At 39.7% G+C, this 27221-nt stretch overlaps 2 protein-coding genes across 10 annotated transcripts in view; one reads left to right on the forward strand and one right to left on the reverse strand.

Moving 5' to 3' along the window:
* Positions 1-589: 589 nt before the first annotated feature.
* Positions 590-24104, reverse strand: KRIT1 (KRIT1 ankyrin repeat containing). Of its 3 annotated transcripts, none has more exons than XM_068934810.1 (18): positions 24002-24104; positions 23329-23400; positions 22242-22368; positions 21134-21293; positions 19613-19705; positions 18551-18680; positions 16085-16328; positions 15660-15775; positions 15083-15226; positions 13589-13745; positions 13193-13300; positions 11711-11867; positions 8703-8854; positions 7772-7938; positions 5581-5668; positions 4080-4286; positions 3663-3779; positions 590-2559 (listed from the first exon to the last, which is right to left on the reverse strand). In XM_068934810.1, exons 3-18 carry the CDS (start codon positions 22341-22343, stop codon positions 2491-2493), a joined length of 2211 nt encoding a protein of 736 aa, XP_068790911.1. In that variant the 5' UTR covers positions 22344-22368; positions 23329-23400; positions 24002-24104; the 3' UTR covers positions 590-2490. The 3 variants fall into 3 exon arrangements, with proteins under 3 accessions (XP_068790911.1, XP_068790910.1, XP_009672545.2); XM_068934809.1 differs by having other exon boundaries at positions 15660-15799; XM_009674250.2 differs by lacking the exon at positions 24002-24104 and having other exon boundaries at positions 15660-15799; positions 23329-23465.
* Positions 24105-24379: 275 nt separating this feature from the next.
* Positions 24380-27221, forward strand: part of ANKIB1 (ankyrin repeat and IBR domain containing 1) — a 97287-nt gene continuing 94445 nt past the window's right edge. For 5 of the 7 annotated variants that reach the window (XM_068934801.1, XM_068934806.1, XM_068934805.1 and 2 more), the window contains exon 1: positions 24380-24629. The gene's annotated coding sequence lies outside the window, so the exon portion shown is untranslated. Of the gene's footprint in view, positions 24630-24910; positions 25043-27221 lie in introns of those variants that run through there. The other 2 variants (XM_068934802.1, XM_068934803.1) reach the window with 2 other exon arrangements.

A 27221-nucleotide genomic window follows, 5' to 3' on the forward strand; every position in this document is an offset into this window, starting at 1 on the left:
TGCTGTCGCGTCTTTTAGACTGACCTTTTAAAAAAAACAAAAAACAAAAATCCTTCTAGGTAAGCTAAATGAGTAGAGCTAGGTATCTCCTGCTTATAAAAGCATTGTCTTCAGACTTGTATCGTTTTTGCAGCTCTTTTTGAACTTTGTTTGGTATGGATACAATAATTGTTACTAGCGGCCTCTCTCTAGGCGATCAGCCTTCTCCCTGTTCCTGTTGTGGGTTACTCCGCTTCTCTGCGGAGGGCTTGCGCTCACCTTCGTCCTCACAGCAGCGCTGGGGAAGCTCCCACCCTCCCGGGTCTGCATCTGCAAACTTCTCGTTTGCCATGACTAACGGCTTTTAGTGCCCCGACCAATCCCCCAGTGGTTTCCAAGGTGCAAAGCAAAGCGCCCAGAGTATCTTAAGTTGTAGTCAGCATGGAAGCCTACCCCTCTAGTCATCTCCCACAAGGATCCTCCTACAGAACTTGCAAAGATGAGCGTGTTACAAAATACTCTTCTTTGGTAATAGCATAAAATCATTTGATGACACTTTCATACTGGCTGTAGTAATTAAAACAATGCGACGATCTCAAAACAATGTGACTATTGTGGCAAACAATTTATTAGGTAGCAATAAATAAGAATACTAACAGAAAGAAATATACAGCAATGAGGCATATTAATACTGTTGTTAAACATGCAACTGTGACACCTACACATTTCAACATTTTTCCTCTAGTTTTCTAACAAAGTGCTATGTGTAGAAGCATGTTTCTGATACCAGTGCCAAGTGATAGCAAGGATGCACTATGAAGGACATAACTGCTGCATTTACTACAAATAAAATATAATAATCCATGAAGATTTACTGTTATTACCCGCCAATGAAGTTTGAGTAGCAAAGTACAGCTTGCTAAGATCACAAATCGTTTCCTGTTAATTTAATAAAAAATTGCTTACTACTATAATTTCTTAAACTGTACTTACTATTTGAGAAGTTTAAATGCAAACATTAAGATACTACAAAACAGCATAGTTCCTAACACGTGTCTAATAACTTTCATTTGAAAACTTAGAGGCAAGTGCTAATATTGTTTTACTTCTCTACAAAACATTGCACACGCTTAGCATGCAGTTTACAAGGAAGGAAGAGTCAAATGCAGTTAAAACTCTGAAATACAACCAGAGGTTTTCAAGATTTGCTGCATGGATAGTATTTTAAGGTACAAGCATATGTTTCAAACTCCACAGAGACAGTTCATACCATCCTTTGGTGGGAGGAGAAAACATTAAGATGTTTTTCAACCTTCCGATTGCATAGTTTTCCTTTTAGTTAGGCACACTAAGAAAAATGTATGTTTTTAGAAATGGATTAAGACTTGCCTGAATGCAAGTCAGAATCAATATGCAAATCTTTTCAAACACAAGACCTAAAATAAAACGTTCTGAACTGTTAGGAAATAAAGCGATGGTCCCACTTAGGATGCAACTCGTTAAGACCCAGTCCTGACTCTGCAAAGACCGGGCAGAACGCTTATAAACTGTTTGACTTCCTTCCATTATAAATCTTCATTCCTGCATCCTGTATTGTCTGGAGTCTCAAGAAACTTAAATTTTAAGGGATGACTAGGAAAATTAGTTTTACAGAAATAACTTAGTACCTCCCACATGAACGTTACTTGCTATGCGCTGCAATACAGGATAAGATTTATTAAACTTTCTGAAGTCCTCTGAATAAGATTTATTTGTAAGTCTTTATCCTCCCCCTTCTTCACATACAAATGTTTTATATTGCGCAGCAAAAATCAAAATCCTGTTATTTTAAAACAAGTATGTTAAACATTTAATAAGGCTTCTGAATGATTTAGAGTATTTCTCTTTCGTCATCCTCATGCAATGTTTTAGAATAAATAGGAGTACAAAATTTTCAGTATGAGAAAGTTAAGAGTAAAAATAAAGTCAGCTATCAGTTTATCAGAAACCAAAAAAAACCCAGAGTTTATCAAAGGTGGTTGCTCAAAGGACTAACTGGTCTTCTAAGCATACTTATCAGCAGTATCTTAAAAATAAAGTTTGTCTACAAAGTACTGTAGCATATACCACCTCCTTGGCATTCCACAGAATGACATGAAAAGTTAGTAATAGGTTAAGGGAGACTTGCCTGATGGCACTGGTAATCCCATAATCTCCTGGGAACAAAGTCTTTATTTGCTTCATTCTTGCCCAAATTGCTAAACCATTTTCATTTCATTAGCTTTACTGGTTCAGCTCAAGCCCTACAATAGCTTATGTATGAAACAAAATATATTTATAAAAATAATTAATATGTTGTATACTTTTTTAAAAAAATAAACCATGCAGCTTCTGTACAAAGTTAAAAAAACTGTACAAATTTACTTTTCCAGTCTGTAGAACTCACATACATGAAAGTTTTCTGTTACGACAGGAATAAAGTTACTTTTGCTTAACCACAAGATGCTGTTCCGTAACCACTGTCCATCTCCATCATTCATTTCTTTCACTAGGCATTAACTGGCCATTTAATTTCATCAGAAGTTTTACGACGAGACCTGCCTGTATAAAGGTATGCAATTAAATTCTATCAGCATTTCACAAATAAAACAGACACAATCAACTTAAGAATATGGCAAATGCAAGTAGAAAGCAAATAATTGAATAATTTCAAAAGTTACATCATCTTAGAAATAAGGAAAATGAAAACCGTGCCTAGGCTTTTATCATACATCAGAAAGTGATTTTACAAATATTCAACTGCTTCTCCCCCCCACAAGCACTTTAACATGGAACAATCAGATGAACAACTTCTGCCAAAGTATGTAAGATGCTCAAAGCTGTAATCTCATCACAAAACACTTTACCATAACTTAACATATTACCACTGATGTTGGCTGGAGGTAGAACAAGCATTTTCCATCTAGCATACACAAAGCCCTGTCAAACAAAGCTGCTGGTAGCAATTACTGTGAAGTTGCTTTATAACACAGATCTTCAGTTTCCCAACCTCCTCTAGTTTTAATTGCCAAGTTAGCAAATATGTAACTTTGTAATTCTTGTCATATTTGGATTTATCCTTGGAGTCTGAGGACAGTTAATGCATAATTATGCAAGAAATGTATTATAGTGGAACAAACAATTTTCATTACACTTTTTTTCCCTCCCGATATGGATACATTTCACGTATTATGAACCCTAAAGGCTTCACATGCTAGGAAAACAAGCAAACATTCTGAAATATTAAATAAAAAATTCTCATTTTAAAATTGTATTTCTGAGGACTTGGCTTAGGCATTTTTTAAACTGTACATGGGTGGTCAGTCTCAAGAGAGAAGAGGCATAAATCTAGCTTAGGAAGAATTACTTAAATAAAGCATGACAAGTGACCCAACTCCAAGCATACAGAGTAAACATGTTCAATGAGGGTAATCTTATAAATAGGATTTTTTAAGCAACTGATTAGAGTCCCGTAAGGTACAATTCTCAACACAAAACGAAAAAAATCTAGATTTAAATAATCAATGACATTTCACAAAAAAAAAAACCCTCCCTCCCCACACTTCAAGTTACATTTAAAATATGCTTTATTTTCGCTGAGTCAAAGATAACTGAAAGCTTACTGTCTCAGAAAATTCTGTAAAGTAAATTTTGTCAATGCTTACCTGTTTGGTATGCACAATAAAGCTCATTTTGTTTTCCAGACTGTGGATTTGAAAACACGTATCTCCATCTCCCAACTGCCACATAAAGCAACCGTACTTTAGACTGAGGAGTAAGGCCTACAGTGAAACGTAGAAAACTATCACTCAGAAAATATTCTCAACACTTACAAACTGAACTTTCCCCTGTTCACTTACATAGGATTTTGACTTAGAACAGTGGTAGCTGATAAAGTAGTCAAATGGCAAAAGACAAGGCTTTCTATTATTAATACCTTACAAAGATCTTAACATCTTGGAAATCTTTACAGTCAAGTTTAACCAAATACTTTGATGTGAAATGACAATTAGCACAAAGAATTTAAGAAAACAGAATGAGACGTTAACAGTTGTTATTGGCAGTTCATTTATTAAGCTGACCTTGGTTTCCATGTTGAGGAGGTGCAACCCTTTTACATTTACTCCTACATATACTTTGATGACTTTATGGCTACTTGAACTTGCTTTGGTGAATATCTGTCCTGTGAAAAAGGCTGCTCCATAAGTAGGAATTTCCCAACAATTCTGCAAAAACATGCGCTGCAGATGATGCATCTCTTTACTTACACCTTCACTGGTACTGAGATTCTAGAAACAAAGGCACAATGGCAATAAACAAGCCTTTATTTGTTTATTTGGAAAAAAAATACATTGTTTACTGGAAACTAGTATTCCCAAAGTGCTTTCCAAGCAACAGTTCTCCAAAGATACCACACCTAAGTTAAAACCTAGATCCACAGAAAGGCTCAGATGCCAAAGAAGGTTGAGACAAAATGCAGATGCCTATATGAGCCTAAAAAATCCCAACCACAGACACCTAACCTCTGCAAGTCTCCACATTTTCACCTCTATCAGCAATATCTCATGCTTGTCAGGGATAAGCAGCTAGGCACCCATCTGACCCTAAATCCATCAGAATCCATAAAACTAACAAGCCCTCCTTTAGGGGGGGTCTAATCCAGTGAGCCACTGTAAGATGATCAAGTACCTCCCCAGACACAGCATGGATTTTTTTATTTTTTTTAAACAAAAGAGAGAGAGGTAGCTTCCTTTTCTTTAATGGAGCCCTCACTCGGAATTAGACATGATTCCATTTCTTCCTCTTCTGTAAGAGTGAAACACTTGCAACAAAGGGTTGTTGGAGCGCTCCCAACTCAAAATAGCCCGGCGTAAAGTACCTTAACCAAAAGAGGGAAAATGACTGTTCAAACTCAAACAAACAAACAAAAAAGTCAACCCAGCCACAAACGAGATGAGAAGGCACAAGAGGGAGCACAAGTCATTAGCACTTAGGGCCATAACTGCAGGTGTGGAGGACGGGACCAACCTCGTGGCTTCCACACCTTGCATTACAGGTCGTCCAAGTTCTACACAGCTATTTTTAAAAAAAATGTAAAACACATTAATATGTTTAGAACAAAGACTAACTTTTTTCTCATTCCCTCTCCCCCCGCAACGCCTCCCTCCTATAATGGCCTTAAAAGACTGAACAACTGTGTTCGCTCTCACATACTCTCTGATACAAGAGAGTAAGAATAGTCTTCTATACCTTCTACCAGACTCTAGTCAAGGGAGTCTATGTGTGTGCACGCGCGCGTGTGTGTACACACGAGCAGTGCTAATAATAGGTCCCTAACGTACAAGTTAGACTGGCAAAAGGGGGACCTATTAGCGTTGCTCATGTATACACATTCTATTTACTTCTAGCAAACAGATCAATTGCAACTATACAAGAAAAGCAGCATTCCAACAACCCAGCTTGAAAATTCAACACACACACATTTCTAGTTTCATATACCAGTATTTTCATACATTAACTGACAATAAAACCGTCAATAAAAGTTCAAGACAGGACTTTCTAGAATTTGGCTATTTGTCTCACCTTATATTCATGAAGTATCCTGTTTGTCCAATGAGGAGCTTTACTTTTTAGCTTAGTGATTGGTACGATGGATTTAAGATTTTCTTCACTAAGAGAAAAAGCAGAGAAAGCGATAGTTTTATTTCAGTAAACAACGTTAACGACAAAGAATATGCCTGCTAGCTTGTGTCTTCGGGACAAGTGTATTGAGCTAAATTGTCAGCTCCCACTCTACCTTGCCTCAGCGGTTGAGAAGCTTTCCTGAAAGAGAAGCCAAGGCTTCCTAAGATACAGTATAATTCTCAGTTAATGGAGATCCACTTTATATGGCTTTATATGGCTTGTCCACTTTATGTTATCCACTGTCAGCAGCCTGCATCACCAACATGGCAGGGAAACGAGATGCTGGCTGCAGTATGCGTGGTCATCAGCTGACTGCAGACCAATTCAGTGATTTCCAGTTTGGGAGCCAAAATTAGATGCAGGCGGTCATTTAAACCTGAATATCCCACACTCAGAAACCTGGGAGATAGCTTATGGGTACCCTTCTCTTCACTGCTCTATTCAGCTGCACAAACTGTAAACTCTGCACTATCAAAGACTTGCCTGTTAATTTAACGTGAAAGGTCACATGGCATGAAAGTGAGGCTATTTATATGAAGTCCCCTTTTTTTAAACATCGGAGGAAGTCCTTACTAGCTTATTTTTATGCACAATTAATACAGTATACATCACTAGCTTTCAGAAATATTTAGACCTTTTTTATTTATATTTGTCAGTAATAGCACATACTGTCTACCTTGCACAAGGACAACGTATCCACATCTTCAAGGATATTATCATACAAACAACAGCCAGGAGAGATTTAAACAATATCAGCATATAAATCTTTGCATCTCTCTGAAGAACAAAACTGATGTGCGTTTTCTAAGATCTCCATTTGAATACGCATAGGAAGCATACCCCAGTGCCCACAAGGTTCTTCCATCTGGCCCAAACTATCTTTTCAAGTAGCCTTATCTAAACAGTCAAACACTTCCTGCTGTGCAGTATCAACTCAGAGCCACGTTGCTGACCTGCCGCAGTGGGGAAAGGAAAGCAAAGGAACACATCCCCGCTTAAGTAGCTGCTGGGATTCAGAGAGGGCCAGTTTCATATTAAAACCCACTGGGTTTAACTGCCCACTGCTGCTGGTGGGGGCAGATCTACCGGGAACGTAGCCACAAGACAAGATGAGTCAACAGCTGAACCTACTGAACAGCCCACCTCAAAAAAAAGTTTTCTAGTCAGTGAGCTCATTCATCTAGCTTTTTCTGCAATGCCTCAGTCTCTGTTCCTACCAGAAGGAAAAGAAAAGAAGCTACAGGTGAAAGCTACAGCCCTTTTGCGGCAGCCCATGCTTACACCAGAGTAATGGCTGCAGAAAATACACCCTGATTGTGGAGAACAGGACCAAAAAAGCAAGCCAATACCTCCCAGCTGAGGCTGTGAACGAGCAGTATAGCAGTATCCCAAATTAGCACAGCTGCTGTTACATGAATGAGTTGGGGTGGAGACAGTGGGGGCAGGAGTGATGGTGCACACAGAAAAGAAAGAAGTGAAATCCCGGTGTGCTCAGATGCTGCTGTAGATATGTGCTTGGGAGAAAAAAGCCACATCCCAGAACAGCTCAGCTGCTGTTGTTGAGGCAAGTGGAGAGAAGGGGAAAGAAAAGCACTATCTGGCACAGCCCTACTGGTGCTGTTTCCGAGCAGTTTAGTGTAACAGTCCACATGGGAGCGACAGAAGAGATGTAACATCTCTCCACAGTTCCCTCAAGGAAGGAAGAAATCCAACCCCAGAAGTTGGTCTAACTGGACACACTAAGTGGTTTCTTCTGCATTGCCCAAAATGAGTGTTCTGTTAAATCTCAGTCCTGTTAAAAGCCTTCTTTCACATCAGTCCTGTTACTCACTTTGGTATTATTATATCTCAGTATAGCTTATGGAATACAGAAACTCAGTCCCTCTGCATGGGACGGCAATAATTAAAATGAACATATATTTCAGACCCCATATCTAGATTCTATGAGGGTGTTATGTGAATACTCTGAACTGGAGCAGCGATGGAGAAAAGTCATTGCCTACAGCATACCTAAAGTTTATTTGAGAGTAATGCACTCAGTGCAATCTAGATCACTTCATTTACAAAGAAAATTTAAAGACACACTTACTTTAGAAAGCCCTGTTTGTGTTTCTTGCTCTCATAATTTCCATAGACTATTTGCAACAGCAGACTTGCCAGTGTGATCAGCTTGGCATCAGGTGACGTATAGAAACCTTTCAGCAAATTATATCTGGCTTCATCAAACAGGATAAGAATAGCCAATGGATCCTCAATCTGTTGAAAATATTTAAATAGTATGATTTCTTTGTAAAAAAAAAAAAGAACTTCAAAAAAATTAATACAGTTTCTCATTGATTTAAAGATGGAAGACAAAAGCATGATCCTCCCTGAAATCTATATTTTAGTAATGCTTGGTAATTGAAAATATTTGTGTCATATTTTTTCTATGACTTAATTACAGACTTTTCTGATATAACACGCTTGTAAACTGCGGGTGACGGATATACCATGCCCAGTCAGAACTTCCTGAGAAACACTCGCATCAAACTAATAACATGTCAAAAGCATTTTATACACTGCAGTCAACAAAATATATCAGAGATTTAAAAAAAAAAAAAACCTACTTAGTGCTATAAACTGTGGGTTTTTTTTTCCCCTCAGACATCCATTTAGAATAACTTTGAATAATCCCATCGAATCTGATCAATTAAACACCTGAAAACCCACAGTACAAGAAAAGTAAAGAAAACAGGACAGGTTGTTATTAGCAGTACAACAGACAGGTAGCGACTGGGACACATGGCGTTTTGATGAGCCAAACAGCTGAGAAGGTGAGAGATTAGAGTATATGTTTGTACGTGAATAGTAGAGACAAGAAAAGCACCCGAAGACCCAGACTATTATAAACAAGAGGAGCAGGTGAGATCCAGTTTAAATAAGTTTGGGAATTACTACACTCATTAAACACACTGAGTGTCGACGGTCAAAGTGTTCTGATTCTGACCATAAATTCATGCTATCACTTCAAAAGCGCAGACCTTTTTCTCGATTTCCAACGGAAGTCTCACATCTCTTCTCAAGAAAAGCTGTGACGTTTCCCTTTGAGGATCCAAGTTTGTCAGTTCAGTGAATATTTCAGGCCAGTCTCGAATATGCTGCAAAGGCTTGTGATACGGCTTCAGTTGGAGGCCTGGAAAATAACAGTTTTGTTTATAAATAAACAAAACAAACCAGGACATATATGGATGATTGAATGCTGCACCAAACCAGAACATCTGAAACGGAGGACTCATTAAAGCAACATCTTTTCCCCACATTTTCTAAACTGCTATATAGAAAAGGTTTTGAAAATATGGACTTCTTGACAAAACTTTCAGAGCCAATTCAATGCATGCACTAATGAGGAACTTTTATTATTTTCAGCTTCTCAAGAGCGAACATACATTTAAAAAATTAATGGAATACCAAGACAGACCTTAAAAACAAAAGTAAAGGGCCTCTGGAAAGCCAGCAGCCCAAATACCATATTAAATAAAATTACAATAATAAAAAATGCTGGAGATTGTATTTCTCCTAGAATAATTGACACAACAAAGTCCAAAAGTCAAGATTTTGACAGAAAAATACAGACATAGCTTAACTTTTAGAGATATTTGCCACTTTTGAACATACAAATCATAAACTTTTCAAACAGACTTATCTTTCTTTATCTGTAAAGCATCATGCTTCCTAACAGGCTACAGTCATGCAATTTTTCATGTTCTCTTGTCTACATGAAAGCTGATAAATAGCCAGTCCAAATCTACAGTTATGCTCATCCACTTATCCTGCCTCTCCTTGTTGTTACAGCTTGGCTGTTTTCTAGTTCCTCATTACTGCATTTATTTCACCCTCACTGCTCTGGCTTTTACTTTGTGATATTTTATAATCTATTCACCTGACTTATCCACCCTACATTCAAACATAAAAAAAACCCAATATCCATCCTATGTACAAGAAAACTACGGTCTTTACAAAGTGCAAGAAATTCATTATGCAATGAAAACCCGTCACTAGTTTGACGTAGTAAATCAGAAGCAGATTTATTTTCAAGCTCAGATAAAGTATCTTGAGAATTTTTTTTTAACCCAACACCTAATGTATCAGGGATCTGTCCCCTAAGATGCAAAATTAATACTTCAATGATTTGAGTAAAATATGACATACACATTCAGAAAGGGCACAAGCAGCAACATTTCAAACACTTCTTTCTATTCCAAAGGCATCAGCCTCTATGTTTGGCTGAGGGTGACAATAGCCAATATGATATACAGCACAGTAAAAAGGCAAATGGGATGACCACAGATAAAGAAAGGTATGTCTGTTGTGAAAAGTTTATGGTTTGTATGTTCAAAAGTGGCAAATACCTCTATAAGGTAAGCTATGTCTGTATTTTTCTGTCAAAAAGTGAAGAGAAAATTGCTTGCTTGCAACGTTTATAGATAGAAAAGAAATATAATAATGCCCCTGCAGAGGAAGATTAACATCAACAAACAAAAATTTAAATGGAAAGCTTCTGCATTAACAGTACTGTCCAACTAGACCTGAACAGCTGAAATCACAACAGTATTTTTTAAGTAGCATTATAACACGTCCCACAGCTACCTTGTGCCAGCAGTACTGTTTACCCTGTTTTCTAACAAAATACACAATCACAATTCATCAATTCTTTCATGGTTCTTTTTATCTTTTGCTATGTATCTCAGACTACAACTGCAATATAATTTTTATTTAGATCAGAAATATGAAAAAATAAAGGTGTTTGGTACCTGAACCCCTCCCACCAAATATATCTGGAAATTTGTTTATCAAAAATAATTTTAATGCAAAATACATGATAAGTAGTATGACTAAAGGACCTAATGAAGTAATTGTAATCAACTTTACTTTAGTTACTCCTTTTAAATAGATTAAATATTAGTAAAAAGAACGACATCCATGCAATTTCACGATACTCGAGGAAGAAACATAAGACTACACCTAGGGTAAGTCAGCAGTAAGGCCTATGACAACAGAGGTGGCCTAGAACAGAAAGGTAACATGAACTGGCCTCATCTTCCCAAATGAAATAAATACATTCTAGATGCCACAGTGACACAGGGGATGCCCAAAACAATGGTTAGAACGGAGAGCTCTTTATGGCTCTGAAAACACAGTCTAGAGATATCAGACTGTAAAGGCTGGGAGTTGATCTACTGGAAAGCTTGAGAAGAGGGAAGAGAAAGCCGAGTCTCAGTCCTTACGCAAAAGGCACAAGAAATGAGATCTACAAAGATTAGAGAGTCTCTGGCAGGTGCAAAGTATATTAACAGTCTAGACACAAGTTAACTCCACTGTTGGGAGTTGAAACATAATTTAACCCTGCTGAAAAAGAGAATTGAAGACTATGGCTCATGAGTGTTTCACTTATGTGCAGGCAACAAATTGGCTAAAAGGTTACAAAGATGATTTAAAACAATTAACAGCCACTTACAAGTATATTAATAAAGCCGAAATCATAAAAATGAGCTCTAATTCCAGTGGTCAGTTCTCTCAAATTTACTATGCTACCTGTTTGAATGATACTGTTTCCCTAAACCAAGTGTGGAGGATTACATGCTTTAAGACCACAAGCTGATATTTTTGAGATGATGACTCAAAGCTAATCTAGGCATCCAAATATAGATACTTTCAGATGACTTGATTGTTAAAAATGCTAAGAATTCAAGAGCTCCAACCAAGCTTCAGCGGCCTCTCCATGTTCCCATATACATTGTTCTCTGGCTCCTTTCAGCCACAAAACAACTGCAGGAGCTCTGCAGATTTTTCAAGAATACAGAATCCTAAAAGATGGCTTCTGAAAACAGATACAAAGAGGGTATTACAGAACTGTTAGAGAATATATGGCTCAGTTTCCCTTTTTTTTCTTGACAAAATAGCTGGGTTTTTTTTTTTCTTTATAGGCAGGGAGAAGTACAAAAAACCCAGTGAAAAACTCTCAAGTATAACAGTCTTCCTTGTTACTTACTGAGGTTCTCAGAACAGATCCAGATAGTAAAGTACTGCTGAGTTTCTTGAGACAAACGCATCCCCTCCATTATCTGCTGTACAGTTGTATTGTTTCCATGTTTCAACTCAACAGAGCGATATGACCCATCCATACGATAAATTCGTGCCTTTTCATACTACATAAACAAATTAAACATAATTAAACAAACCACTTGTTAAAAACCGATCTTTTCATTAGTGCTTCTGAAGAGGCAAGCAATTTCACCATAATTCAGCAACAACCATACTGTTGAGAAAAATAACGTTGCACAACTACTGCAAATTCACTGTTTATCAAAATGTCTTGTTTCATGTCCTGTGCAAGTTCTCATACAGTACTTTTGAACACAACAGCCATGAAAAAAATCTTAATGACATTTTGGGGGCTTCACTTCTGTTGAACTCGGAGGCCAGCAGGCATCTGAAAGTTCTGAGGGATTTGGGCTCTGCATATCCTGAAACCTCCTTAAATACAAAGTTGCAAGAATTTGTTATTTTCCCTGCTCAAATCTCCTCAGTCCTCAAAACCTGAGACAGCAATTCTAGAAACTTCTGGAAAAAAGAGGAATGCTTTGGAAAATGACAACTGAGTGAAAATAAGGCTGAAATTAGTCAATTTTAGCTGCAATAGTCACTGTGATTCCTATTGCAGTAATCATTAAACTTTTAATTTTACCGTATTAATTCAACAGCAATAGGTGACAACATGTTATCGCCTGTTATGTTGTGAAATCTACTTAAAAGGTGTGCATTAGTCTTCTAGGGTCATTAGATGCATAACTCCCATTTGATCAACTGCATAATAAGAACTAGAATAAGGGAGGTCAATTCCTTCTTTATTTTGGAAGATGCATTCATATAGAGTGAATTGAAGATTCTTAAAAACCTCTTGAAAAAATGTGGATAGGATTACTGCCACCTAACTACAGGGATACAAGTTTCATCTGAAGTCAAAGAAAGGAAACAAGTGCTTTTTATTCATCTATCTTATTTTAAATACAGTTCAGGATGAAAGGACTTGCATCATAAGATCATGATGCCTCTAGCCTGGGTTGAGCTCCACTCACTGCCAAGGAAGTCTAGGCTGACTAACTGATGTAAGTCTCATTTTGTAGAAGCCTACACCTAGTCAGCTGAACATTCCTATATATCAACACATAAAATGATAAGGCATAAAGAAAAGTAATGGTCGTATGATCAGTAGCAGACAAAATCAGTAGCTGATGTGATGCTCCCACAAATAAATCAAAATATCACATTTGACGTCTTACATAAATAGAAAGAGTTAAAAAGACAACATGTTAGGTTTGTCAATACTGAATAAACTACATTACATGTAAAATACGGAAAAATTAAGCACGTGCAACTGCATGTTTCTGGTAACAGCTGTAAGTGGGCCGAACTCTGTGAGTTTGTGTGTGAATTTATATGTAAACTTTAAACTTAGAAAATAAACTCATACAGGTTTATTCATGGCTTCCTTCAGCAGTTTTGCAGTTTCTTCCCACTCATTTTGTTTGTTCTCTTCACAGACATTCAGTGGAGATCGTCCCTGTTGATCAGTAATGTGCTACAAACAAACAGAAACACTGATAATACATTGTTTTCACTGGAGACAGGTAAACACATACACTTTTTTGAGACAATTAAAAATCATTCATCTTAGGGTTCAGACAACATTTAATTGGTAATGCAATGGGAAAAGTGGAGTTACTGAAAACCATTTAACCATTTCTTTTGGCACCCTCTCAACAGGATCACCGTGTTTACACATTGTGATCTAGGGACACAGCATTTCACCCGCACAAGCTAGCAACTGCTGATAAAACTGTTAAACGTACACACAAACAGAACTTACTCTGTCAATTTCTGGATGATTCAGTAAAATTTGCACTATTTCGGCATGCCCACCTCCAGCAGCAAAATGAAGAGGAGAGCTAAGCTGTCCATTCAAAAGGTTTGGATTGCATTTCCCTTTCTCCAAGAGCATTCGAGTAGCTTCAACTTTTCCATACCTGCAGACAGATTAAAAGCAGAACAGACACAGTGAAGGTAAAATAAAATGTTTTTCAGATATTCTTAAACATATTCCTAAATATGAAAAAGTCTATTACTGTGCTCAGAGTATATCTTATGTTTCAACAGCTGACAAAAGTTTTTCTACATTTACTTCTTGATTAAGGTAACATATTTTTAACTATCAAAAAGATTCAAAAGACGTCGCATAAAAATAAGAAATTATAACAAGATTTTTAGCGCAACCTAACACTAGAACAATAGCAACCATTTCTAGACTGTAATTATACACAGAAGTAAAGTAAAGCTTTGAAATGTCACCAAAGACAACGGAGCATTAGAAAGTCTGTTGAAATTCAAATTAGTTCTGCACTTCTGTGGTACTATCTAGTAACCATGTATTGGGATTCATTAGAGACATATCTAAGCTTGCTTTAAACTAGCTAGCTTGTGTAGTTGTAGCAATCCAGGCATGGCAAAACAGGGCTCAGCCCTGACTGAAAAAAAATCTGCTGGAGAAAAGGAAATCCTCTGATTGTCATGTAGATGAACCGTAAGGACTCTTAAGCTTCACGCTAAAATCTGATGATTGCTAAATCTTGTGTATACCATTTACGCAAACTTTCTGAGAAACACAAAAAATCAAGTACGTTTCTTTTTTTTTTTTTTTTTAGAATCATGTTTGATTTTCAGGTTCTTCATGTAATCAGATATTATTACAAATACTGAAGACTGACTTGCTTAAAGATAAAACAAAAGCATTTTTACCGCAAAAGCATTTTTTACCACAGCTGAGAAAAGCTCTGTGAAGCATTCACAGCATAAAATCATCACAGAATTATAGAATCATAAATGTTGGCTGAAAGAGACCTCTGGAGATCACCTAGTCCAGCCTCCTGCTCAAAATATGACTCTCACAAACACTTGCTCAGCTCAGCTATTGCCATGTTGTCCTCAGACTGCTCACAACCTTTAACCAACAAGCAAGGGTTACCTTCCCTGGACTATACCCAGCACCTCCAACAGTGATTAGAACAGATGTTTCAGAGGACAGACACAAGAGGTCGTACATAAGTATTCGATAATAAGGTCACCAAATTTGGTCTCCTCAGAAACCATTCAGGTAGATCTCAGTGATCTCAAATGATCTCAAAACGTGAAGCAACGTATCTCTTTGGACAGTTAACGCTAACACATATTACAGTTGCAGTATAAAAGCCTGGAGTTTCTCAATTTCTTATTTTTGAGTCTGTATGATCAATTACATACATGCTTAGTGCTAAAGAAACTTGTGACAGCAGACTGCATTAGGCAGAAATACACTCAGTTGGCTCACCAGCATGCATAATGAATAGGTGCCCAATGGTCACTGTCTAACTGATTAACAGAAAACTTTTTATCCAGAAGGTGGCTTAGTAAATCAGAATCGCCTTCGCAAGCACTGCGATGAAGAGGGAAATCATCTACCCACTGGTGCTCCCTGTGAATGAAAAGGGGAAACAGCAGGAACACACAGTTCAGAAATATTTCAACAGTTGAACAGAAAGACTGTTTTAAAATGACTGAGGACTAACTGTATATCTACATAAAGAATAATGATGAAGGTCATGCAGCTAAGATGCATCCATACTCATACAACTAGTATCGCAGTCACACAGAAGTCAAGCCACAGCTGTATTCAATCTGGCAAGAAATGCTTCCTTGATTCTATTTTATAATTTAAATCTTCCTTGCTCTGTCCTTTAATTGTTATGTTTCAGTACTTAGACTTAAAACAGATTCTTTTTAAATAGGTATTTGTACACTTAACTACTAAAGTAACGGGAATCTCATTCTGACTGAGTCTACCAAGCATTACTATAATATAACAAAAGAAAATTATTTGTTAATGAAAAAGAAATGTAACATAATACTTGTCCTCGGTGACACTGCTCATGCTACGTTGCCACTTTTCTCTTTTCGGAATCTGAATCTTTGAATAGTCTGGGGCTCCAAAGCCGAAGTATGGATTTATTACCACTTTGTCAACCTGTGAAGACAATTTAAAACATAACTGAAAAAAAAAAAAAAAAAAAGAAATCTTACTGAGATTTGACTAAACAATCAACCCCCCATCCAAGCCGCATATTCTCTTGGAACGAAAGTTATGATAGTAACTTTCTACAACTAAAGGAATCGGTGTTCAGATGTGTGAATCTGAAAATCTAAATTGGCAATAAGCATGCAATAAATACATCTGATTATATTAAACATAAAGCACACTCACATCAGATGAATGAAATGTAAAATGAAAACATATGTAAGTTGCACAAATACTAAAAGAAAATGTAGTTCTTACCCTGTTGGTATACTGAAGGTCAGACCCAAACAAAGGATTATAGACGCACACATCTGCTTTCTCCAATGCCAACATTTTACTCTTTATTTCTAGGGCGGTATAACCCATGTGTAACGAGCTCTCTGTTTGACCGGGTTCTATAGCATAGGCAGGATTTATTACATTTGTTTTAATTCTCTCAAGAGGGGATGGCCTGAATAAAGCTGGGATGGAATGAGACTGGGTATGCCGTTCATCCAACCACCTGCAGAAGAAAGTGGGCAAGTAATTCATTTCCAAGTAAAAAAGGACTACTTTTGTCATGCCTGTCTGTTATTCCATTTGATTAAGGGCTGTACGTATGACCCAAAAGAAAAAGAAAACCCTACAGGAATAAGACCTCATGTCTATAAAATTACTGGATTGTATGGAGTAACTCATCTAAAAAATTCTTAAGTTTTAATTATCATGTGCACAGCTGATGTTAGAGCACTAAATTAATCCCCATCCTTGAAATTTTGTGAACAGGATACAGTTATACAAATAGTACGTATTAGTATAGCATTTGCTCAAATATATTTCCTGCAGATGCAAGTTCTCAAAGAAAAAGAAATGTTAAGTCAAGGTAATAATCACATTGGTTAAAGCCAAAACACACACCACCACCACCACATTACATTATAACACATTTACTTTCAGTTTATGGTATTACTACTCTCAATGTACAAATTTAGAAACGTAGAGTAGATTATTTAAGTTTCAAACATCAGTGCAGACTTAAGTCTTTCAACTCATCTGTTTTGTTAGTTACGGAGAAATGGGAGAAGGGAAAAGAGGGAGGTCGTTTCATGGCTTCCAACTGCTACGTCTTTTTCAGGTAGGCTACCACCTGCAAGCTGGAGGGGGAAGTCAGCACTGTCCACCTGCTGCGTTTTTTCCTGCCACATATACTTTCTAAGACAGTGCTCAAGGAAAGGTATTCATGTTTATTTTTGGGTAACTATATTTTCATTTCATTGCTAAATTTATTTTACTCTTATGTTAAACAGGGCACATGTTAACTCAGGGGCTAAAGCCGTGTCTCTATGTAGGTTTCTGCAAATACTTTTTCAAAAACTTGAGATAAACATGTACTTTGGAATACAATCAATTTTATTTAGTGATTTAGCCTGGAAAGGTCGAAGGAAAAAAAAAAAAGTATGTGGTTTCAAAATAGAGATGCACTGATACGGACTGCTTGAAGCGTCTGTCTGTCCCAAAACCAGGTGTAAGGGCAGAACGTGGCTCATGGTCCAAAGCCTATGCTTAGGCCTGGATCCAAGCTTTGTTCCCTTCACTTGTTCAAAGTTGTGCTGTGAACAAGGACTTTAAAACTGCGGTCATTGTGCTATAAACATCTTCCAGCCTGCCTGAGGTACTTTCAGGCAATTTTGCTAAAAAGTTGTCAGATTAATTAGTTATGGTAATTTGAACTTTTCAAAACTGTTGTTGCAGACTACTGACCTAGGAAATAATCAGTATAAACTATTTTCTATTATACTTCCAAGGTTTCTCTCACAACTCTGAGGCTAGTAACACAATTTAAACACAGCCTAGAGCCTGAAAGCACTCCTTAAGTAACAAATAAATGTAACAACTGACACAATGGCATAGATGGAAATACTACAACTCCGTACTAACAAACTGCAAAAACCCTACACATAGAACCATTTTAGGTACTAGGCTGTAACTTGTATTTTTTTTTTTTTTTGAGACAGCAAAAAGTTTTGCCCAACTTTAGTAAAACGTGGCAGAACAAGATGCACATAAACACAGAACCTCCCTTTTCCTGAAGATTTTCCTGTCTGCTTCAAACACAGTTCAACAGACTTACTCCTGCAAATAAGGTGACACGTATGTATGGGCTGGGTCAGACACTTCTTCGTTAAGGGGACATAAAAAGGCCAAAAAAACACTCACATGTCCAATTTTCAAACTACTATAAATCTGTCTAAACAACTAAACACCTCCCAGAAAGTTAATTCCATACTTCAAATAAATTTGTATGGGTGGGGAAGATACTTCACTATTTGTAAAGGGAGGTTTAATTTAAATGCGAATCTCAATGCTATGTAATTAACAGGATGTTTCCACTACATTCTGGCAAATACTCTTAATGATAACCTGTATGTCATTTATAGAAGATTAATCATTAGCATTTTATATGGTTTTATAAAATTTTCACTGTGAGTACATACTTTTAAGATGACACTTGATTTAAAGAAGCATACCATTCTTCAGGTTCCCCCAAACATTTTTTAAAAAAAGATTTAGAAATCTGTCATCATGGTTTTAGTTTCTGACAATCATATGAAGGAAGTAACATGTGCTATTGCTATGACTTCTTTCTTAATCAGAAGACTGCTGTAAAACTACTTGCTACATCTGCAAATGTCTTTGTTTATCTTTTCTTTTAACGTGAGTATTTTTACTGATGGCATTTCTTACTTATCCAAGGCAATTAGCATTCTCGCAGTAAGCGTAGCAAAATGAGTGCTCGATTCACTGCAGACTCTCATGATGTCTTGTAAACAGTAGAACACAGGGCATCCAGGGCTGTATGCATATTTTGTATTATCTAAAAAAGAAACAAACTCTGAAGGCACACGGACAAGAAGAGTCTCACTTTCCCTTCTGAATCTTCTGTAGTTACACATGCCCGGCTAAGTGAGAGTATATGTTTTCTTATGCTAGAGAAGTTCAATTTTCTCTAAATTACATACAATCCTTGTGTAAAAGCTCACCGTAGCTCAGCAGAGTAGCCTTACAAACCTTAAAGCGTTCAGTTACTATTCCACCAGTGCGATCAGATTCATTTGAGAGATAATTACAAATGTATGCCGGTGCTCAAAAAAACCCCAAAAAACAAACTGTTGGTCATGAATAGGACTTATGGACAGAAGTGGTATTTATTGCTGTTGGTAACTCCACAGTCATATTTACTTATTTGACAGTTTTTATCCTTAGGGCTTATCACAGAGAATAAACGAAGAGTTTCCCCAAAAGCACACAGACATTTACGTCAAGATTTTTTGTAATTCTCTACCGACAAGCAATATATTTTGCCTTCTAAAGACTTTATTCACTCTTCCTTACTCAAACAAAAGTGTTTACTGACTTAACAAAGCATTCTTCTCTGAGTAAACAACACTGAACCGAATTGTTTGGATGCCTTATTTAACATTGGCGTTCAGTAATCTCAGTAATTTTTTTTTTTTGAAGAGTTATGCATATATTTTGGAATATAATCATCAAATGAACAAATGCAGCTTAAAACAAAAGCGTGCTATGGTTACAGAAACAAATGCAATAGATTACATAAATTTTTCCCTAATTTAAGTAACTTTTTCAGGTTTTAAGGTATTTGAAGAAAGGCCTCTACCTAAATCTAACTGTTTAATGCTTAGCTACAGAAAAAGCCATACCACACATTCATGAACATCCTTAAGAAACCATCAACTGAACGTCTGCTAAAATGCATGCTACTTCAGAAATTATGTTTAGTGTTACCTTTGACAACAGCTGGAACAATGTAAAGTGATGCCTCCTGGCCTGCCTTCTCTCCATCAAGAGGAAACTTCTTCATTAACACTACTCGCTTTCCTAGCACAGTATCAAAAAGCAATAAATAAATAAATAACAACAAAACAAATCTAGAGTTGGCTGACTTAAAGGTTAGCAGACCTATCCTTCCCAATTTCTAGGAAATAAAATTATTTATTACTTGAAATCTAAGTAAGCTAAAAAAAAATTCTAAAGGATAGTGAATTATAAAAGAACATAAATATATACATGTTTATTAGCCTGAAAAATAACTGACTGTACAGCTTTTTTCTAGCTGTATAGCTGTAACTGTATAGAAAAGTTACTATGAAAAAAGCTATGCTCCTTATTATTTGTAATGTTCTTCTCCAAGAGAAGAACAAGTTAAGTAAAGTAACTGGAAACAAGTTAGGTTAAACAAGATTCTTTTTGAACTGGGAAATCACGAGTAAATGCTATATTCCATGCGAGGATGAATTCTTTATTAATGTGATGGTATGACAGCGTTTTCCATGTTATCCTCCCTTCCACACTTACAAAATTTAGCATTCTGTTTGCTTTTCTGACCTCAGCTACACATTTTAGCATAGATCACACTAAACTGTGCACAGTAATGTGTGGGCCCTCTGAGTCGATTTAAAACTCTCATACTCTATGAGCCAGACTGTTTTTGTTTCTGCTATGCATTACTTAACATGTATTAATGCTATTACGTTATTTCATATTTCTGGCTCGATTAGCTTTGGTAAGTCCATCCAGCTCCAGTTATCACCACCTGCAATGTTTTACCCTCTAACTAGCTCTTCCTTTTCCAGATTGTTAGCACTGTAGTAGTACTAGCACTGTAGTAGTCTTGTCTGCACTGACAACCTTCCCAGTATAACCTTACTTACAAATCTTTCGTAGCAGAGACGCAGTACACAGCAAAAAAAGTGCCTTAGTCAGTACAGTTTATACCGCTCTGGAAATGAAATAAGCTGGCTCAAACAATTTTTTCGGTACAAGTGTGAGGTTGTTTGCCAGATCAGCTATGTCACAATAATAACAAGAACATGTCCTAATCAAACTGCACCTATAAGAAGTACTTTAATGTAGATACTCTGTCCACTAAGCAATGCAATTAGAAGCAGTCTATTGACTAGTCAAGTTTTAGCTGAAATTAAGGTTTAAAAAGCCACTTTAATCTGATTTGCCAAAAGTTTAGCTATAAATCTCAATTTGAGGTGACAAAGTAATGCAGACAAGGAAAATTTGACTTAATAAAAATCTTTTAGTAAGCATTTTATAGAGTTGGAAGTTAAGGGGAAACAAAGGTAAATCAAAGGTTTTAGCTATATGGTTGGTTTGGGCCTTCTTGACGAAACCCCCCCCAAATGTCTTGTTTTTTTAAACTAAATATTTTGCCTTTGCACAACTTTTCTATGCCCATTTCAATTTTAAGATATTTTATCATGATATCAACAATAGATCAGATTAAAACATTTTTACCTTTAATACCCTGATTGGCTGGTGAAATCGGTTTGGTGGCTTCTAATACATAATCCAAGATGCTCTGGGTTATCTCAGTGCCTCCCTGCACTTTAGTTTCCAGCAAAACTTTCTTTCTTTTTTTCTTTTGACCTTCAATGGGAACTTCGAGCAACAAAATCTTTCAAACAATAAGGAAACCAAAGCAGTATTTAAGCACAACTGAAACAAGTACGGAACACTTTTTTTCTTTTTGGTATTTATGGTACCACTGCAAAAGCTGTAACAAAATTCAGGAAGTACTGAATGTGGAAGAGCACCCTAACGAAGTCAGAATGACCTACATGACGGTAAGGTTAAAGAGAAAAATACCAGGCTGCATCCTTGTACTGAGCCGCCCACGGGGCAGAAGACCCACCAAAACGAAACACAGAGCAAGTCAAAGCTGCAAAGGCCGGACTAACAAGGTATGCCTGTGAATCATGTGCAGGTTCACATTTTACACTGGAAACTGTTGCATATTCCAGGTACGCGGAAGTTTTTAGCCTCTAGATTTTAGAGAGCTAAGGAATGTAATTAAAAAATAATTCCTTCAAATATATGTAACATAGCAAAAGCAAATAAATACACGGGGGCTCTGGCATTTGCTTTAAAAAAATCCCACTTCCTAGTGCTTGATGTACTTTTCATTTGTGGATTTGCCCAGGATCAAATTCTAGTCCCTTCTCTATTAAAGATGTCTTATGATTTTACTAAGAACATCTAGAGCCAACTGAAAAAAAAAATTCTAATTCTGATTGAAATAAACGGTAGCTGTCATATAAATACTTTTAAATCCTTGGCTTTAGCATCTTTAGTACGAATTATTAAGCCTCCGGTTCCCTACTAACATAGATATTGTTGTTTCTCTATTTAACAGGAATGCAAAGAACAACAACAACTAAAAAGAACTTCAAAAGTGTAAAGTGTTCCAATACTATACTGATGGAACAATGCATAGTAGGTATATAGGATGTGTATACGTTGTTTCAGCTATCTTATTGTCAGATTTGCTTTTCTGCAATATTATATATATTATTACATACTATTTTTAAAATGTTAACAAAAAAAAAAATTAAAATAGTTTTACTTCATAGGATTTAGCTCGATATTCCCGCGAATTCAGGCTAGCAGTATTTTTTGGACGAATCACAGCAACATATGCATCTCCAATGTTTTCTGGGTTTCCCATCTCTCCTTCTTTTTTTATTTTATCACTGGAAACAATGAAATAAACAGGAAATAAAGGCTCAGTTAAAAAAAGAAAAAAAGAAAAAAAACAACAGCACCCTAAACTCCATGATACAGTAATTTTATCCAGTGATGCTTTGCTTTATTCATTTATATTTCTTTAGCTAGAGAAATAGCAATGACTGCTATAATTCTGCTTCATTTCCAACAAAATACAAATGAGGACAACACAAAAGGATGGGGGAACTCTTATATAGATTTAATATGAATAATCTTGTTCTCTAAATTACTTTTACAATAAAGATAATGTATATATTTTTTTCTAGTTTGTGTATACCTTCCTTACTTTGCAAGCCAGGCAAAAGGCCAAAGAATTTTAGGACCCAGAAAACTATATGAAATTGAAAAAAAAAAAATTTAAAGTGACAAGCTGCACAATTTATAAAACATAGTGCATTTCCACCAGTTCCAGGGGGATTAAAAAAAAACAAAACAAAACTGAGTTTGCATTTTTTCCTAATAGGAAGTAGAACTCAATTTTGCCCACAGCCCAGCTAACAGAACTGGTAAACGTAATTTATAGTATGATTTTCATTTTAATTCTTTTTCACTTCAGCAGGGCTGTAAACCGGGGCGCAATTCACTCAAGCACAGAGCTTCTGGAAGGAAAACATCCTCAGTTCTGCCAAAAAGTGGACAGAGGTCTTTAGATTTAGGATAAAACTTGGCCTTAACCAAAAGTGGCAATTCTCGCAATCATAAAATCTTACCAAACGATAGGGAAAAGAGCTCATAAGGCTACCTAAATCACTTCCCACATCGGATGGGAGAAAGACGACCATGTCTGGGTCCTTCCAGCTGATCATCTTCCTGAACCGCAAAGGACACTCCCTTCATTCCCCAGGAGCAACGAGTACCTACTACTTGCAAACCCATCCCTCCGCCAAACAGAGATTTGTATAATTCACTAGTCACAGCTGCTTCACCTTTCTAGGAGAAACAGAGGTCTTCAGAGTCACGGGCCCCGAATCCGGTACTTTTGGCCAGGAGCAGGCTACCTGAAAATACAACAAACAATAACAGACAGCAGCACGCCCGTTGCTGCCTTGCCTTCAGATGACGGCATCAGGCAGACGATCCGACAGCAAGGCTGCCACGGAAACACCCAAACCTGGGCTCCTATTACGGCAGCAGCTGGAAGCACGCAACGAGAAAGCAAGGCAGGAAAGCTCACGGCTGCGGATACCAGCAGCTTCTCAGCGACAAGAAGCGGCAGCGCCTTGCAGGGGAGGCGCGGTAACAACGCACCGCCTCAGCCGGCCTGGCGCGGCTGCGCTCCGCCCGCCTCCCGAGAGCCGACACCGGCTCCCCCGCGAGGCAAACAGGCGGCCGAGGCTATGCGTCCTTTCCCGCGCGGCGCGAGTACCTCTACGTTGTCGCTTCCAGCGACTTGACTTCTCCCCTCAGCCTTTAGGCAGACGCGCCCTTCGCCCCCCCCCGCTCCCCGCGCAGCCCCAGCCCCGCACGGGCGAGACCGCGGCCGCGGCTGGGGCTGCCGAGGAAGCAGCCGGCAGGGACGCGCCCGCGCCGCCGCCGCCGCCCCGCCCGGCTCCTGCCCACAGCCGGCTGGCCCCGGCCCCGCTCGCGCCTTCGCCTTACTCGGTGGAGCCGGCAGCCGCCTGCCCGACCGCATCCTCCCGGCGCCCAGGCCCCGCGCCGGAGACGCGGCCCGCTCCGCTCCGCCCCGGCCCCGCCCCGCTCCCTCCCCCGCCTCGGCGGATCCGCTTCCCGTCGGAGCCCCGCGAGTCTCCGCTGCCGATGAGTTTCCGGGTCGGCGGCCTGAGCTGCTGCTGCCGCCGCCGCCAGTTGTTGGCTGCGGGCGGGGAGAAGGCCGGGCCGGCAGCGCCGCGGAGCAGGCAGCCGCTGGGGCGCAGCGCCCGTCCGGGCCTGCTGAGCGCCGCCGGCAGCTGTCAGCGCCGCGAGCAGCCGCCGCCGCCGAACAAAGGGGCAGCGAGGCAGCGGCAGCTGCAGCGCCCTGCCCGGGCGCAGGCAGCCTCGCCCGCCGGGCGGGCGCTCCCGAGGCCGGTCCCCGTCGCTGCGGCCGCCGAGTGAGAGCTGCGGAGCCGGCCCCCGGCTTCCGCAGGCTGGAGCCCCGGCTGCGCGGGCGCTCCACAGGGCGCCGTAGCCGGAGCGCGGCGGCGGAGAGGCAGAGAGGAGCGGCCGCTGAGCAAATGGAGGCGCTGGGTGCCGGGCGCGGAGGGCCGGGCAGAGCCCCAGCGAGCAGCCGGTGAGTGCCCCGCGGCGTGGCGGCCCTGCCGGCGCCGCCCGAGCAGGCTGTGCCGGGGCTCGGGCGGGGTCTCGGCGGCAGGGCGCGGCGCGGAGCGGAGCGGAGCCCGGCGGCAGCACGGCCGGGCGGGCGGGCTCGGCACCCGCCGCATCCCGGGGTGGGGCGGCTGGCGAGGCGGCTCCGAGGGCGCGGGCAGCGCAGGGGCGCGCCGGCGTGCCGAGGTAAACAAGCCGCGGGGCGTTACGCCTGGCGCCCCGGCACGCAGGGGGACGGCCGCCGGCAGGGCGGGCGCCGGGGGGAAGCGGTAATGGCGGGAGGCGACGGGCTGCCCGGACGGGCCGTTTGGCGGGGAGGGAGCCGGCCGCCGGCGCTGGCTTCTCCCCCACCTCGGTCGGCAGCGCGGCGGCCGCGAGGTGCGTTGCGGAGGGGCGCGAGCGAGGCCGGCGGGCTGGGCAGCGGGGGGGGGGGGGGTGCCCCGAAATGGCGGGGGGGGGCGCTGAAATGGCGGGGGCCGGAGGGCGGTGCGGGCGGCCGGGCTGCCTCAGCGGGCCCGCCGGGAAGTTGGGAGCTGCGGGAGGGCCCAGCTCCGGCCGGCTCCCTCTGTGAAGCGAGGGTTGGTACCGCCTGTGGACGCGAAAGCCTTCCTTTAGTGCCAGAAAGGGGGGGGGGGGTGAGAGTGGGAGCATGTGGAGCCGTGATGAGTTGTGCCAGGATAACCTTGCTTCCAGGCCCTGTAAGGTTGTCGCAAGCAGCCTTTTTTGAATGAGGTTGGGCACTTGGGCTTCTCGATATTTTTTTAATTGAGCCTTGGTATAGTAAACGGTAACTGTATGATCTCTGTGAGTAGTCGTATGGCTCTCTGAGGCACCCTTAGACCCGTGCTGGAAGTTTGGGTGGCTTTTAAAAATGAAGTGGAACCTTGATACGTCACGACTGCTCAGTCTGTCTTTTATTTGCATCTTAAAGAGTATGCAAAGGAAACGTGCATAGTGACAGAAACATGCTCTGTGCAGTGAGGCAACAGTATTCCAGCCAGAAGTGTTTGCATGGTCCCCTCCATCCACGCTAAACATTGATTGCGATTTTTTTTTTCCCCATGAATGCATTTCTGTGCTCACCAGTTCCAGAAGTAAAGTTTGAGTTGGAGACACAGCATCAGTAGATGAACTGTAATTTAAATAGATTTTCTAAAGAGAAAGACTGCTTTTGAGGGAATTATTAGTTGTGTGGCGAATAAGATGAAAATAAGAGAATCTGTCTTCCTCACACATACGGGTGTTTCACCCTTACTTTCATGTCTTTAGTTCTCGATGCTCTGCGATGGATTAATTTCTCTGTTTCTGATACTGGCAAAAATACTCCTCTTCATCTAAAAGAAACTTTCACACAGAAAGCAACAGTGTTTATCGGCTTCTAACAACATGTGGCTTATTTAGTTGAGGTGTCTATGCAGAAGTGAAGTGACAGGATTTATTACAGGATTTTTTTGTTTTTGTGGGCATGGAGGGGGTAAATAGCTCTCCTTAGGAAGAAAAGACCAAATTACAGAAGAGGCTTCTGGAAACTTTTATTCCAAGACTGTCTATGATCCTGAAGCAATTCCCTATTTAACAAATTTTAGTTTAGTATTTACTTCAGGACTGTTTTTTTAATAAACTAGACAATGTTGATGGTACCTTGTTTTGCTGACACACACATAAAAACATTGCAAATGAAGATAAATCAAAAAAAAAATCCCGCGGAACTATTAATAATAACAATGTTAGTGCCTGAAACACAAAGATTAAGCAAGATTTAAGTAAGATTACACAGCCCTGCTAATTTTTACCTGTGGAGTGCCTTATATATCTAGGTAGGAGTAGGTATGTGCCTATGTTAGTAGGTGATTAGGCTTGCTGAAAGAACATTAAGTGTCCTAGACACAGATATATATTGTGTGTAAGCTTACATGCATTTGCTTTGTATTTGTGTCAGGTGTATGCATTCCTGGAATTTAAAGGAAAATAAATGGGTACATCTAACTAAAAGAGAATGCCCACTGCAGCCATCAGCTTTTGTTCACTGGAACAGCTTTTAAAAAATGCTTTTAGAGAATGTCTTACTGTCTTTGTTCAGCATAAAGACTTTGCTAACACCAAGCCTGATTTAATGTGTCCTGAGAGTTTCTCACTCAGTGGTCCGTGACACCTCTGCTGTGATTGATTAGCACCAAATTGCTTTTTGTTTCTCTCGGTAATAGAGCACTGTGTATTAATTTTTGACAGGTTTTGCTAGCAGTTTTTCTTGTGCTTTAGTGTTTAAATTTCTCATGGTTACCTTTACCAAGGCTGGGTAATTAACTTTGCCAAGGTATCTTCAAATCTTAAAGGGGCTCTGCGGTTGTCATTGCTGAAATTTTGTCACCTTTGCTAAGGTGACTTATGCAGCCAGTAAGACAGAAAATTGAAAACCTGGAGGCTACAAATATGTGTGCTCAACCTGTTATGTTTCCCAATTGTATGTTTTTGCATGACTGATAACAATGAACAGTAAAGAGATCGGTTTGAAGAGCAGCTCTGTGGAAATTCTGAAGTGTTGCAAAGTGAAAAAGTA

This window comes from Struthio camelus, chromosome 2, assembly GCF_040807025.1.
Source record: "Struthio camelus isolate bStrCam1 chromosome 2, bStrCam1.hap1, whole genome shotgun sequence".
NCBI lineage: Eukaryota > Metazoa > Chordata > Aves > Struthioniformes > Struthionidae > Struthio > Struthio camelus.